Source organism: Polyodon spathula, chromosome 13, assembly GCF_017654505.1.
Source record: "Polyodon spathula isolate WHYD16114869_AA chromosome 13, ASM1765450v1, whole genome shotgun sequence".
In the NCBI taxonomy this organism is placed as follows: domain Eukaryota; kingdom Metazoa; phylum Chordata; class Actinopteri; order Acipenseriformes; family Polyodontidae; genus Polyodon; species Polyodon spathula.
This window is the reverse complement of record NC_054546.1, coordinates 18751826-18767911: the sequence shown is the minus strand read 5'-3', so window position 1 is coordinate 18767911 and position 16086 is coordinate 18751826. Positions and strand designations below refer to the sequence as shown.

At 37.1% G+C, this 16086-nt stretch overlaps 1 protein-coding gene across 1 annotated transcript in view; it reads left to right on the top strand.

The window, feature by feature from the left end:
- LOC121325646 (V-type proton ATPase subunit B, brain isoform-like) overlaps positions 1–16086 on the top strand; it is a 54466-nt gene that overhangs the window by 26762 nt on the left and 11618 nt on the right. Inside the window, exons 7-10 of the mRNA XM_041268481.1 lie at positions 6768–6869; positions 8287–8384; positions 8581–8704; positions 13052–13202. Of these exons, the coding sequence (XP_041124415.1) occupies positions 6768–6869; positions 8287–8384; positions 8581–8704; positions 13052–13202 (475 nt within the window). The remainder of the gene's footprint in view (positions 1–6767; positions 6870–8286; positions 8385–8580; positions 8705–13051; positions 13203–16086) is intronic.

Sequence of the window (16086 nt, the reverse complement as noted above, 5' to 3'; positions counted from 1 at the left end):
ACAGTGACATTAAAGCATTATATACGGTGTCCTCGAATGGCTCGTCTGGTAAAAGCAGTGCTGCGTGGCGTGCAGGATGAGTAATACAATCAGAGATCGCAAGTTCAAATCATGGTTGTGTGAGGCAGCTGGCTTTGGAGCTGCCAGGGGTTTAGGAGGTGGGATACCGTCTCTCCGTTCTGCGGCAACCCCTACAGGCCAGATGAAGAGTGAACATATTTAGATTTAACATCTTACTTAACACAAATAGTTATTAAGTTCATAAAACTTTATGAAAAATTGTTAAGATTAATCAAATAATTCTGTCCTCGTCCAATCCTGTCTGAGTGATCTGGTAACTGAGGTAATGGGAGTTGTAAATGAGAAATCATTGGTAAAAAAAATAAATGATTTTGATGTCATGGTTGATATCTTTGCAATGCCAAGCATTTTGTGAAGTGATGCCCCTTGCCTGGTCTAGTCTATGTAATTTTTTAATTTTTTTATTCAGGTTTATTTAACCTAACAGCACTCACAGTTAATTTAATTTATTTTTTACAGATTCAACACTTATCATTGTTATTCCTTACAGCAGGGCTGGATTAAAGTACGTGGGGCCCTACGCTAACCCATATTTTGGGGGCCCTGTGCATATTGTAGTGAATAGTGATATTGGCATATTGTTTAATCTGGCTCTGCATTGGGAGCGGACATTTCCAGCCCGTTCTTTCTCAGCACTGAGAAGAACTGAGCATGGTTTTATTTTTCTTAAATATATGTTGGGCCGTGGAGTTTACGCAATTTTTTTTTTTTTAAAAAAGAAGGTGAAAAATACAGATGCAGTCACTGTACAGTATTTTCCATCATGCCTGTGCATCGTAACCATTAATTTTCCAGTTTCAAACCAAAATAAGGCACTTATGTTTTGCAGACTTGAAAATTACATAAAAAAAAAAAAAAGCTTTTATATTCGATGTCTTTGGCGTTGCACTTTATATTTCATTATGGAGGGAAACATATATTCTCCAGATTGTGGAGCTGCCATGTAAAAATGTGTGTCCAGCTGTCTGCGGTTATTACATACAGTGGTTCTCAAAAGTATTCACCCCCCTTGGACTTTTCCACATTTTTTGTGTTACAACATGGAGTCAAAATGGATTTAATTAGGAGTTTTTGCCACTGATCAACACAAAAAAAGTCCATAATGTCAAAGTGAAAAATAAAATCTACAAATTGTTCTAAATTAAATACAAAACAGAAAATAACTGATTGCATAAGTATTCACCCCCTTGAGTCAATATTTGGTAGCGGCACCTTTGGCAGCAATTACAGCCATGAGTCTATTTGGATAAGTCTCTACCAGCTTTGCACATCTGCCCATTCTTCTTTGCAAAATTGGTCAAGCTCCATCAAGTTGGATGGGGACCGTTGGTGAACAGCAATTTTCAACTTTTTCCACATATTCTCAATTGGATTGAGGTCGGGGCTTTGACTGGGCCACTCCAGGACATTGACCTTTTTGTTTTTAAGCCACTCCAGTGTGGCTTTGGCTGTATGTTTGGGGTCATTGTCCTGCTGGAAGATTAATCTTTTCCCCAAGTTCCTGGTCTCTTGCAGACTTCAGCAGGTTTTCCTCCAGGATTTCTCTATACTTTGCTGCATCCATTTTGCCCTCTATCTTCACAAGCTTTCCAGGCCCTGCCGCAGAGAAGCATCCCCATAGCATGATGCTGCCACCACCGTGCTTCACAGTAGGGGTGGTGTTCTCAGGATGATGTGCAGTGTTCGGCTTGCGCCAAATATAACGCTTAGTGTTAAGGCCAAAAAGCTCTATTTTGGTCTCATCAGACCATAGAATCTTCTTCCACTTGGTCTCAGAGTCTCCCACATGCCTTCTGGTAAACTCCAGGTGAGATTTTTTCAACAATGGCTTTCTTTTTGACACTCTCCCATAAAGGCCAGTTTTGTGAAGCACCAGGGCTATTGTTGCCGTATGCATAGTGTCTCCCAGCTCAGCCGTGGAAGACTGTAACTCCTAACTAACTTTAGAGTTGCCATAGGCATCTTGGTGGCCTCCCTGACAAGTGCCCTTCTCGCCCGGATACTCAGTTTTTGAGGCTGACCTGTTCTAGACAGGTTCACAGTTGTGCCATATTCTCTCCATTTATTAATAATGGACTTTACTGTGCTCAAGGGATATTCAATGCCTTGGAAATGTTCTTATATCCTACCCGTGATTGGTGCTTTTGAGGAATGTTATTCCGGATTTGCTTTGAATGTTCCTTCATCTTCATGATGTAGTTTTTTGTTAGGCGATGTTCTAACCAACTATGGGACCTCCCATAGACAAGTGACAAAGTGAAACACCTTAATTGCACACAGGTGGACTCCATTCAAGTAATTATGTGACTTCTAAAGAAAATTGGTTGCAGCAGAGCTTATGTAGGTGTGTCATAGCAAAGGGGGTGAACACTTTTGCAATCCCAATTCTTTTCTGTTTTATATTTGTAATTTAGAACAATTTGTAGATTTTATTTTTCACTTTGACATTATGGACTTTTTTGTGTTGATCAGTGGCAAAAACTCCTAAATAAATCCATTTTGATTCCATGCTGTAACACAATAAAATGTGGAAAAGTCCAAGGGGGATAATACTTTTAAGAACCATATAGCCTATATTGTTTTTCTACAGTTCTACGGTTATGCACCAATGCAGCGCTGTGAACACGGTTTATATTTTCTAGACTCTTAAGGATAGTTCATACACTACAGGGCAGTCTTTTAGCCCCGATGAGACCCACTTGTGTGTTCATGGGTTGCTTTGAGGTCCCTATGAGATATTGAAATACAAACAAGCCCAGCATGAAACTAATTTGATACGAATCACATGCACAGTGTGAAATAGGTGAGTACACTGTACACAACATTGTAGGAACCTGCTAATTGCGCAATTATATTTCCTAACTTACTTTTATTTTCAATTTACACATTTTCTTTTAGTACCAATCGATAATGCGGAAGTGTCTTCGAACTGAATTAGTTAACTTGTCTGAACATTTTGTCAGCTTTTTTCTTTGCTGATCATAGCTGGGCATGAGGCTTGCTAAACTGCGTATGCCTTTATTGTCATGTACCATACGACAGAAATCACATGCGAGTGATAATAATTAAATCTCACTGCTGTTAATGATCATTTTAATTAACAAACATTCGTGGGAACATAGAACACAAAATGATGCAATATGGATCACAGAAAGCTTCAGTCCCAGGCAGTAAAGTACAAAAGCATTATCAAGTGCAAAATGTAACATCCACTGAGGTTAAAGGGACAGTGGTTTTGTTAGTTTAACAAAGTGGTTGTAACAGTTATATATATATATATATAATGATATTATATATATATATATATATATATATATATATATATATATATATATATATATATATATATATATGTGTGTGTGTGTGTTCCTCCTTCCTTCAGCCTCCCGCATTGTACACGTTTTTTTACTCGCTTTTTTTCTAAAATTCCAACCCCCAAATGAAAAAGGAAAATTTCTAAAATATAAAGAGGCACACTGTGCACATTTGAGAAGGGACAGGTTTTTAAATTGGCTCTAAAACTGAAAAGTGAATTTGTAAATTTAGCCAGATTTCTTACATTTTGTCCTGCAGACTAATGCTTCTGATTTAGTAGGACTAGGGACGGATCTCTCCCATGAGTAGAGGGCATGGGGCATTTGGTATTGTACATTAGCTGGAAGCTGCTTACATGAGAGACTCGGAGACCAGGTATGCTGTAATCGAGAATTCAGTTTCACTTTTTATTTACATTCACTTGATGGAACTGCCCAGTTTAACCATGTTAAATAAAAGAAAACAAGAAAGCAAGGGATTCATAGAATTGGTCTGTCTGTTAAAAGCTGAAACACATTTTTTCTCCCACAGTTTGTGTTTGTATGCTTGCTTTCTTGTTGTTTCTGTTTCCTGTTAGCATGCACTGTGCAAAATAACCTGTCAGATTACCTTAGCATAGACTGAGAAAGGCTGGTAAGAACACTTTTTGGAATGCTATTTTGTAAATTGCCAAATACTGTATTACATTGCTTTGTTTTAAAATCATTGTCACAGATTTTCTTTGTGTAGTATACGCGCAGTACCATACTTTGGTGTTTGACACACCGATGTGCCTGTTAATTTCTAATGTTAATAAAGCAACTACAGCTCCCTCTGAGATACAATATTTTTACATATGCAATGGACCCCTGGAACCAAATATGATCGATTCTACTGTACTGAAAGGGTCCTATTGGATTATAGCCAAATCCAATCTGAAATATAGGAGGTTAGAAGTGTATGGTAAAAGGTTGGTACAAAGTCACGGCAGTTATTGTGCTCATTTTATAGAGACAGACAGACACGAAGGGTGCCAAGTTTTTTTAATGAGGATCCTAAAAATACAGAGACTGCTGTAAACTCTTCACTGAATTATGATTTTGAACTTTTACAGCTGCTATCAACATGCATTTCATTATTTGAGCATGGCTTGAATTATATGTCAGTTTGGATTAGTTTGAGTCTACTGTAAGTTGTATAAATGTATTATCTAGTAGTGCAGAGTTTCTTAGTGTATTTCTGGCTGTAAAAAAAAAAAAAAAAAAAAAAAAAAAAGTAACATTATCAAGAGGGTCCTGTTTTAATATGGATCAATTGATTTGACTGCACTGCATGACATGGAGAATGACTTACCAATGTTCTGCCTTATAATCTGTAAAAAAATATAGCCTCTGCTCCCTTTAAACTGTTAAGGTTGTGTGAGTGTGTGTGTGTGTGTCTGTGTATGTTTTTACTGTTGAACGGTACTTGACAAACCAGTCAAGGCTAAGCCCATTGCGTTAAAGTCTTTTCCTCACATTGTTTTCTTCTCAATAACTGTCGTTCGGTGGTGTCCCAAGCTCTGATCATTAAAATGAATTTGAATGCACATTTGTGTGCTAATTTCCAATAGGACGTTTCTTTCTCATTATGGTGATTGCATGACTATTAAGTTTGTTTAAAATGAATACTTTGTTTTCAATTTGTAAAGCTCTTTGGGACCTATTGTTTGACTATTTATGCTTTACCCATGAAGAACCATTGTGTGTTCTTTTTTATACCTCATGTAATTGACCATTTATTTATAATGATAGATTTAATTAAGTAAATTGTTTGCTGTTGCTGCAGGGAGCTCTGAATTCAAAGCTGAGCACAGTCGTTGTCAATGCTGCATGCTGGCCATTGAAATAGGAAAAATAATACACTATGGAACACACACACTTTCAGTTGTTAGAAAATGTACTGTGGCTTTTTAGGCCAAGTTCTTTGGACATTCTACTGGTACCCTTACCTGTCCAGTTTGGATTAACTGTGTGTTGATGTTGGAGAGGCTGCTTGCAATCCTTTGAATGTGTCTCACAATGACCTACCTGTTTCATGGTACTGACACCTGTAATCGCTGGCTAGGTATTATTGTTATAGTGGAGGCTTCATAATGTCAGTATGGGCCTTCTGTAGCAGTTGCTTGTAATTCCAAACAGGTGGTCGGTGTGTGGTGTGTTTTTTTTTTTTTTTTTTTTTTGTTGTTTTTTTTTTTTTAAATGAAGGGAATGTGTTCTGTTCGAATAGGCCCTTAAGTTTACCTGTTCAGTAAAAAAACAAGAAAATAGCGTGAGCTAATTCACTAGCCTTAAGTGCCTTTCACCACTGGGGGACTGAGTCTAAAAACAGGTGGTAAGTGAATTAAGTTTGATGGTTTCACCCTAGCTTTCTAGCTGCTGTTAAATGGAACTAATAAAATATAAGCTACACCGACTACACTTGAAACAATCTTGATTTATCCATACAGTAACTATTAAACACTCAAGTGCTACATTTAGAAATATTTTTATTTTTTGGCATTTTTGTATTAGTATTTCTAAAATATTGTCAACTAGTCTATTGATTATTGCTTTGCTTATTCTGATAATTGACAAAATATTTCTCAATAGCAAGCTGTTATTTTTTCAATCAAAACATTAGGCATTATTCTCAGTGTTTTAAACCTGTGTTACTATTCCAATTCAAACACAAACCAGTCTGATTTCAGTGTAACTAAAATAATCGTTCTATAGCTAAATAATGCATTAATGGACCAAAATTGTTAGATACAACTAAATTGATTGCAAAATGTAATCAAATGATATAATCATAGCAGCCGAGATGTGGTCCTATTGATGACCTTTGGGCGTCTCCTGTGAACTGTAGAGACCACCCATGACCTCTTTGACCAGATAGTGTGGACCACCTGAGTGTTGAAGGGGAAGGAGAGGGGTAATAATTGGAGTCTGTTCAGATAGTTCTCCTTATGTCCTGCTTCTCACCCCAGCAGCTAATTTAAGGAGTGGCAGGATTAAGGAGGTGAAATGACATTATAATTTACCAAGCTGACTGTATCATTTTAAAGAGGGTGCTATTTACGAGGGTAGGATTGATTTGGTTGTCTTTCTGTAGTGAAGATGAGACTGGCTGTCTGGAAATTACATGGGTATTTGAAAGGTGATTTCTGGGGTACTGTTTAGTGCATTTTTCGTTTGAAAAACCACTGCTCCATTCTTTAAAGGTGGTTTTCAGGTGTAAGCAAACCGACTTCCTTATGGGTCAAGTTTGACTTTCCTATACAAATAAACACATTTTGCTTTTAAAACCCATTTTCTTTCAGTGCTATATATACTCTGATAATCATTGTCTGTGTGTTTGTTGTGTTTTGACAGATTGCTGCCCAGATTTGCCGTCAAGCCGGCCTGGTTAAAAAGTCGAAAGATGTTATGGACTACAGTGCTGATAACTTTGCCATTGTGTTTGCTGCTATGGGTGTAAGTAAAGGAAGAGAAGGAGGGATTTGTGTAGCTTGCTAAAGGATGAAATGTGTATGTGTGTCATTTAACCTGGTTGAGTTAACTTTAAAGCACCACTGGGACAGATAGTAGTCCATTTTAATGATCTAAACAGTTACGAATACAAATACCACTGCTTTAACTATTTTAAACTAGCTTTCCCCATTTTTAAAAAAAAAAATTATTTATTTTTTATTAAAACATATTAAAAATCAGGATTTCATTTTTCCAAAATGTAACTTTTTCCTAAATTCCTACAAAAGAAAGAAAAAAGGTATCCACTTGTACCTCACTGGGATATGCCACAACTGGATTGTATTTGAGCATTTTACAGCACTCCTGGATTGCATCAAAGACTTCTTTTTAAATGGATAACCACCCAAGTGTTATGAAATGCTCTAAAACAATCCAGCTGTGGCTTGTGCCAGTGGGGTTTAGCTTGAAAATCAATCTCTTAGTGATGGTAAAGTAATTGTAGTATCCAAAATAATTCCATAAATCTTGCCCATTTTGCATTGCCGCTAGCTACATAGGTCACAAATAGGGTGTATTGTTTTTTTTTTAATTTTAAAGTTTGACTTCTGTTATTATGCTATGTTAAAGAACATTCCCAGTGCTTGTCTTCCCTTCCAGGAAGTCACTTGCTACTTTACTTTCTTGGTCATTTCGCTCCAGCTGTGTCTTCTGGGTGAAAGCATGTTAGTGTTTGAAGGGATGTCAGTAAATAGGCGAACCAGCTAATTGGTTATTGACAGGAAGGATGCCACCCTCCAGGGGAAATGAAGTGCAAGTCTAAAAGCATAACTTGCAAACACAGATTTATTTGAGCTAGTTGTATCAAGATCACGTTTTAAAAAGAAAATACATATTTATTTCAAAGCTGCACATTTGAGAAACAATATAATGAATGCATGTGCATAGGAGAGAATATGTATGGAACTACAATGTTAGCTACAATTACTTTAAGAGGTATAGTAAATCACCTGGTGGAAAACAGTACATGGATGTTAATTATGGAGGCAACGGGTGGCTGTATTTATTCTGACAGGGTTTATCATTATCACAGACCTTATATCTGTTTACAGTATTGGTACATATTTATTCATTGCTTGAATTTATATAAATGTAATTTGAATAAAAATGTTTACCCACTTGTTTATTTGTTGAAACTATGTGGGGTCAGATGCAGTCCCTTTTTCATGAATGCAGAAAGTGAACGTGAAGAGAGACTCATTGTTATGACAGGATAAATGGGCTACATCTGGAATAGAGGACATGGGCGGAAAAAAGCTAAACCACGAAACCATTTTTTTTGTTTTGTTTTTATTTTTAATTTTTATAAGAGGTATTTCTTGTAAAGCCTTGTTTTATGACCTTGAATTTGCTTGTGCTTTAGGTTAATATGGAAACCGCTCGCTTCTTTAAGTCCGATTTTGAGGAAAATGGCTCCATGGACAATGTGTGCTTGTTCTTAAATCTTGCAAATGACCCCACGTAAGTAACGATTCGGTCCGTTTAGAAATGGGCCAATTCAGTTTGTTCTAGCATTGTGATTGAATGTAATACCATTAAATCAAAATCCTGATTTATTTTTGTGTGCTTTCTTCAATAGTATACATTGAAAGTTTTGCTCCAGAATAGTCCATTCTGTGTCAGTAGTTGCATCTAACCAAGATCTTCCTTTTGACAGCATTGAGCGTATTATTACTCCTCGCCTTGCACTGACTACAGCAGAGTACCTGGCTTACCAATGTGAGAAACACGTCCTGGTTATTCTCACAGACATGAGCTCCTATGCTGAGGCTTTAAGAGAGGTAAATGTATACTTTGCTGTTTTACATTAGGGTTGTGCAAATACTCAATTTCCTGAGGAAATCCCCTTTTTGCGCAATTTTGTCAGAAACTTGTTTGAAATGTGATTCTATTAGGGAAAAGCTGCCTTTCAATCCCCAGTACAACTGAGAACCAGTCAATGACAACGAGCATCTTCATTGAGTCTGTTGGAAGTTAATTTTCTTTTCACCAGACACACTGACATTTTTACTGCCATACTTCCTTACCAAGGCTGTAAACTGACAAAACTAGAAAATGCCACAAATGTGTCACATACATATGACCTTTCCTGAGAGCTGAATTATCTGCCACTGTGTATATGGGGAGATGTATTCATTGTCATGTTTTATTCAGAGGTTAAATCCTTCCCAGAACTACAATCCCACAATTTTATGGCCTTTTTAAAGTGAAATCAAAATGATTTTATACCAAACGGGTAAAAGAAAGGGAAGACAAATAACCACAGGTAGAATGTGAGTAGGTTAAATTAGTTCACGACAGGTTCTGTATTCAGTTACACTGTCAGTTAGTTATTGATTGGTAATCCATACTGGTAAATGAAGGTACACTGTGTTGTGTAATTAACACGCTTTAAAGTGTTTATTCCATTTAATTAATACGTAACATAAAACATGATGAAGGCACTTTCTTAGAAAATTATGAGTATATTCACAGCCATAGTTTACATTATAGCTAGGGCTCCTGTTTTTTTCAAGCAATCCTACAACCTTTTCAAACCCTGTTTTTATCATAGAATTTTAGGCTAGCTTCTCTAAGCCACATTAAAAGCTGACAGACTTGAAAGCAATTTGAAATCAGTAGCAGATTTATAAAAAAAAAAAAAAAAAAAAAAGGCTTTGAATATGTTATACTATCCTGGGAAATAGGACATTTGGTGAATTAAATAATACATAGCAATTCAACAAAAAACATTTCAGTAAGTTGTCCACAGATGGTTACTTTTTTCAACAAAATGTGACAATGGGTTACTTTTTAATGTAAATAATAATAAAAATTAAAAGAATAACAGTTAGTTTTAGTTGCATAAAAACAAGAACTATGGCCAATAACGTGGAAATCAGAAAGTGATCTTTGGCTTCTGTGTAATGTCCGGATGCAGCTTGGATTCTAGATTGCAGATGGAACCAGCTGCAGCCCAGTTTGTTGTAAGAACAAATGGGATTTGTACAGGTTCCTTTTGAAGTAGGGAATATTAACCATTATAAAATGGATGTTCCCCTTCAAGACACCCGAACCTGAAAACTTTATACCAAAGACGCTCATCAGAGGAGGGTGACATAGTGCTGCTCCACCCCCCCAAACATTAACTCACTACTCACCCTGACAATGTCGTCATTTTCTTTTTCAGCCTAACCTGGTTAACATCAGAGAATTGATAATAAATACTTGTTTTTGCAATTGTTTTTAAAAATTATTATTTCTAGCGTGTTTTCTGTATAGTTCCAGCACGGCCTTGTGTGCCACGGGAAGCCTGCAGCTCTATTGCCGTCCCTCCCAGGATCATAGCACACCAAATCTGTAACTTGTTCAGTAGAATAATAGAATATTATTTGCAAATACTGTTTAATAATTGTCTAATTATTGACTTACAGTATTATTTACTGTGTTTCTTTTTGTGTTTATTTATATATTCTATCTCTCTCTCTCTCTCTCTCTCATTCATATATATATATATATATATATATATATATATATATATATATATATATATATATATATATATATATATATATATATATATATATATATTCTGAGAGATCTATCTCTCTTCTCTCTCAGAGAGTATATGTCATCTTGAAAACGTTTTCATTCATAGTCTGGGGACTTATACTAGGTCCTCATATTACTGAATTACAAATGGTACATTGAAATTTCGTTCTGTTTGATATTTTATTTTAAAACACTTAAACTCAAAATCAATTATTGTAAGGTGACATTGGTTTTATGTTGGGAAATATTTTTAAGAAAAAAAACTGAAATATCTTGCTTGCATAAGTATTCAACCCCCACACATTAATATTTGGTAGAGCCACCTTTCGCTGCAATAACAGCTTTAAGTCTTTTGGGGTAAGTATGTACCAGCTTTGCACACAGTGTTGGGGTGATTTTGGCCCATTCTTCTTGGCAGATTTGCTCCAGGTTGTTCAGGTTGGGTGGACGACGCTTGTGGACTGCAATTTTCTAATAGTGCCACAGATTCTCAATGGGATTGAGATCAGGACTTTGACTGGGCCACTGTAGGACATTCACCTTTTTGTTCTTGAGCCACTCCAATGTTGCTTTGGCCTTGTGCTTGGGATCATTGTCCTGCTGAAAGGTAAATTTCCTCCCAAGCTTCAGTTTTTTAGCGGACTGAAGCAGATTCTCTTGCAGTATTTTCCTGTATTTTGCTCCATCCATTCTTCCTTCAATTGTAACAAGATGCCCAGTCCCTGCTGATGAGAAGCATCCCCACAGCATGATGCTGCCACCACCATACTTCACTGTAGGGATGGTGTGTCTTGAGGCATGGGCAGTGTTAGGTTTGCGCCACATGTAGCGCTTTGAGTTTTGGCCAAAAAGCTCTATCTTGGTCTTTGGTTGACTGGTGCACCATTAGTCCACTCCCAGCCACTGAACTCTGTAGCTCCCTCAAAGTGATTGTTGGCCTCACTGTGGCTTCTCTCACAAGTCTCCTTCTTGTTTGAGTGCTAAGTTTTGAGGGACGGCCTTTTCTTGGCAGTGCCTGGATGGTGTGATGCAGCTTCCACTTCCTGATTGTTGATCCAACTGTGCTCACTGGGATATCCAAACACTTGGATATTATTTTGTACCCTTTCCCTAATCTATGCATTTGTATTACTTTATCTCTAACTTCTGTAGAATGCTCTTTGGTCTTCATTTTCCTTCAGATTCACAGCCTTACCAATGATCCTTCAACAGTGGGGTTTTTATCCAGAAAATGTGGCAGCAACTTTAATGGTTCACAGGTTGAGACGAATGGTAAGGTAATTGTGTCCTCGTTAGGGCAATTTCTTTCATCGGTGCAAAAACTGGGAGCTTCCACAGCACAGGGGTTTTTCCCAACATAAAACCAAAAAAAAAAAAATCAAACAGAACGAAATTTCAATGTACCATTTGTAATTCGGTAATATGAGAGAATTGATCAGGGGTCTGAATACTTTTGCAAGGCACTGTATATATGGCCAGTGGCCAGTGCTCCTACTCCTATACGTTTCCGCTGCTTCTGCGGTGCTTGGAGAAGGTGCTCTTAATAGCTCCATACTGGCCCAGGAGAGTTTAGTTCTCCCCTTTGATACAACTCATGGGAACTGCCGATGGGCCACAACCTGCTCAGTCAGGTGCAGGGTACCCTGTGGCACCCTAACCCATTGAGCCTACAGCTCTGTGTCTGGCCACTGAACTGCTGCATTTGAGCCATTTGGGGTTATCAAACAGGGTGATCAACACCCTACAAAATGCCAGGGCAGCCTCTATGGTTACAAGTGGGGAGTGTTTCAGACGTGGTGTTTGGCTCGTGGGTGCGAAACCACTACGTGTTCTATGGCAGTTATACTGCAATTTTTACAGGACTTTTTCGATGAGGGGAAATCTCCCTCTACTCTACAGGTCTATTTGGCAGCCATTTCGGTGTACCATGTGAAAATCGATTGTCTCCCTAGGAGTTAATTTACTGACGGGTCAATTTTTGAAAGGCTTAGGCCACCGGTAAAGGATATAGTCCCTCACTGGAGATTAAATGTAGTGCTTAATGCACCGATGAAACCTCCATTTGAGCCCATGCATTACATTAGTCTTTTCAAGAAAGCTTTCTTATAACATCCGCTAAGTGGTTGAGAGAAATGCAAACATTTTCAATTTCGAAAGCCTGAATGAAATTGAAGGCCAGAACGAAGGTTACACCTCGTAGTAACACGGCTTTTTTGCCGAAAACAATCTCTGCTTTCCATATTAACCAGTCGGTGGAATTGAATACTGGGGACCTACATGTAGGTGCAGGTTAACTCCTTATTTCAGACCGCTCTAGAAGTATAAGAAGCTATTGTACTGTAGTAATGTTTTGTGGTACCACTGTACACTAGGACTGGTCCGCCTAATTCAAATGTTGCTCTTATTCCTGCTCAAGTGAACAAAATTCTTGAATTTTCATTTTGCTTAGAAACAAACACCAAAAAGGGATTCTGGGATACCAAGATTTAAGCAACCGGTTGGGTGTGGTATAGTTGGTAATACTTAAATACCCCGCCCCGTTAATTAACCCCAGAAAAACAGGATTGGCGCTTGACTCCTCTTTTTTTTTTTTTAAGGTTTCGGCAGCTCGTGAGGAGGTGCCTGGTCGCAGAGGGTTCCCTGGGTACATGTACACTGACTTGGCCACGATCTACGAGAGAGCCGGGAGAGTAGAGGGCAGAAGTGGTTCAATTACACAGATCCCCATCCTTACCATGCCTAATGATGGTGAGTCGACTTGGTGATGTGTGTGGTTGTGGATCAGTTGTTTTGGTGATGAGTTTTCTAATCAGGTTTAAAAACCACATTAATCAAATTTAGAAAACATATTTGTTTGCATTGGCTTATTTTTTAGCTGGATCGATTGGCCAGTGACTTTTTTTTTTTTTTTTACCCTGTTGTGCTCTGCATGAAGAACACTATGTAAAAGTGTATTGTATTGTATAATACAGTCAAACCTTGCTATTGAGACCACTCAAGGGACCAACAAAATGTGGCCTTAATAGGCGGTTGGCCTTATTACTGAACATTCATAGTTGAAACATTTGCCAAAGAATTGTACTAAGATCAGTGCTCCTGGCTTCTCAATGGTCACTTGTGAATGTACTGCAGGCAGTAATTAGAGAATGCTGGGCCAGCTAATTTTAGGCTGTCTGGGAATTGCCAGAAACACATGACCAAGTCTTAGTTTAAAAAAAAAAAAAAAAAAAAAAAAAAAAGAGAACTTATGTTTGAATTGACTTCCTTGCAATGTGTGCTTGTGACTGGTGAATAAGCCATTGAATTTTTATTTTGGATTCTGAATGTCTTGGCACCGTCAACCTATTCTATCTATTTTACCCATCCGTCAACCACATTTTTGGAAGGTAAATCTATAATAAATACAATATTCTGTGTTTGGAGACAGTCAGGATGCTTTATATTTATATAGGAATACAATGTTATTGTTTATATAGACAAGTATATTTCCATCTTCAGCATTGGAATTAAAACCAAATGTTCTGTTTCTGTGTATTTGCTTCATAGCCATATTGTTTGTGGTCAATAAAGCAAATAAGAATAACTTTTTAGTTTTTGTTATAACACCCAAGTTTTTGTCCGTAGTTCAAAGTGAAATTACAGTTAAAATGTAAGGTTGTAGTTAATGCATACCCCATAAGTTACTCAATGACCCAAAACGTTATCGCTGTTATTTATTTTAGTTTTGCTTCAGTGCAAACAGTTTCAATTTACCGTTTTAGCTTCTAATATAAATCTTTTTTTTATTTATAGTTATCTTTTTTTTTGTGTGTGTGTGTGTGTGTGTGTGTGTGTAAATGAGTTGCCTCCAAGTTTTCAGAGGGTTTGTATTTCACAGCATGTTGGTCTTTTCAGTGAGGTAATTTTAACAGTTTGATATGTTTAAGACTTCCGATTAGTAAGCTTATTTGAAGGTGACTTCACATATTGTAATATTAAAGATTAAATTGCTTTGAATTCCATTTTAGTGTGTGTGTGTGTGTGTGTGTATATATATAAAAAAATATATATATATATATATATATATATATATATATATATATATATATGTACATTCACACACACATACACACACACACACACACAGAGTAGTAGTTAAACGTTTACGTACCCCAATGGAAATTTATAATTTCTCGAAAACAAAGAATGTTAGGGAAAATCTTTTTTAGCAAAAATTTCTTTCACCAAGAACAAGCACAAGAATTGTGAGGAAGGTTGTTAACAATCGGAGATTGACTGCCAACGATATTCAAAGTGAACTGGCTGCAGGTGGAACTGGGGTTTCCATTTCAACCATAGGTCAAGTATTGCATGGTTAAGGTCTATGGTTGCAGGCCAAGGAAAAAGCCACGATTAGGAAAACGTCACAAGGATAATTGCTTAATGATATGAGTTCTGGTCAAAGGTTTTGTGGAGTGATGAAACAAAAAATGTAGCTGTTTGTTCACGCCAATAGTCGTTATGTTTGGAGAAAGTCTAGTGAGGCATACAAAGAAAAGAACACCATACCTACTGTCAAGCATGGAGGTGGTAATATCCGTCTATGCGGCACAGGAAATTTAGTTCCAATACATGGTAAAATGGATTCCATAGCATACCAAAAGATATTATATCATCTGAAACCCTCTGCTACAAAACTTAGTGTAAAGCGCAGCTGGACGTCCCAACACGAGAACAATCCAAAACACACCTCAAAATCTACTTTAGAATGGTTGAAAAAGAATAAAATCAAGGTTCAGGAGTGTTCTAATGAAAGACCTGATCTGAACTTGAAGAAGGCTGTGCACATGAGAAGTACTCAGAATTCGAATCAACTGGAACAATTTTACATTGAAGAATGGTCAAAAATCACTAAAGAATCATGCCAAAAGCTCATTGACAAATATCCTAGCCGTTGAAAAGAGGTGATTATTGCTAAAGGTGCCATCTAGCTATTAATTTAATTTTTCCTGTCAGGGTATGAATACTTTTGAATTGGTATTTTTTCACTTTTGCAAAAATATTGCTGAAATAATTGTAGACATCTATTTCTTGTAACTTTTTTCCCTCATCCACAAAAGCAAAATTTCAGCTACAAAATTGTTTTCATGATTGCTATCATTGAGTGGTTTTTGCTAGAAAATGACATTGGAACGTTTTGTGTTGCAATATAGCGTTTTTTTTTTGTTTTTGTTTTTTTTTTATAAATCTGCCTTTACCTGTCTCTCTGAATTTGTCTGGAGAATGATGACTCAGCATTGGAGCAACAGAATTGAAATACCATGCCATTTAATTACATTCAAAGAATATATTGACATGCTAAACACACCCAGGTAGTAATCTTGAAGCAGACATTTTTAAAAGCGGGACGGGGGACACACGACACGACAGCTTCTATCTACTTACCTAACTTTAGAGTCAGGTTTGTTTTAAAATATCCCTTGGTCGTTACTATACAAACTAAGAATGCAACAAAATGAGCTACATTTTCTTGTTAATTGAAAAAAATAGGGGTTTTGAGCCCTAGATGTAGGAATTCAGGGACCTTTCATTTTATAGAATAGGCAACAGGAGTCACTGGGGAAGGCGACATTTTAGAATCAGTACAGTTTAA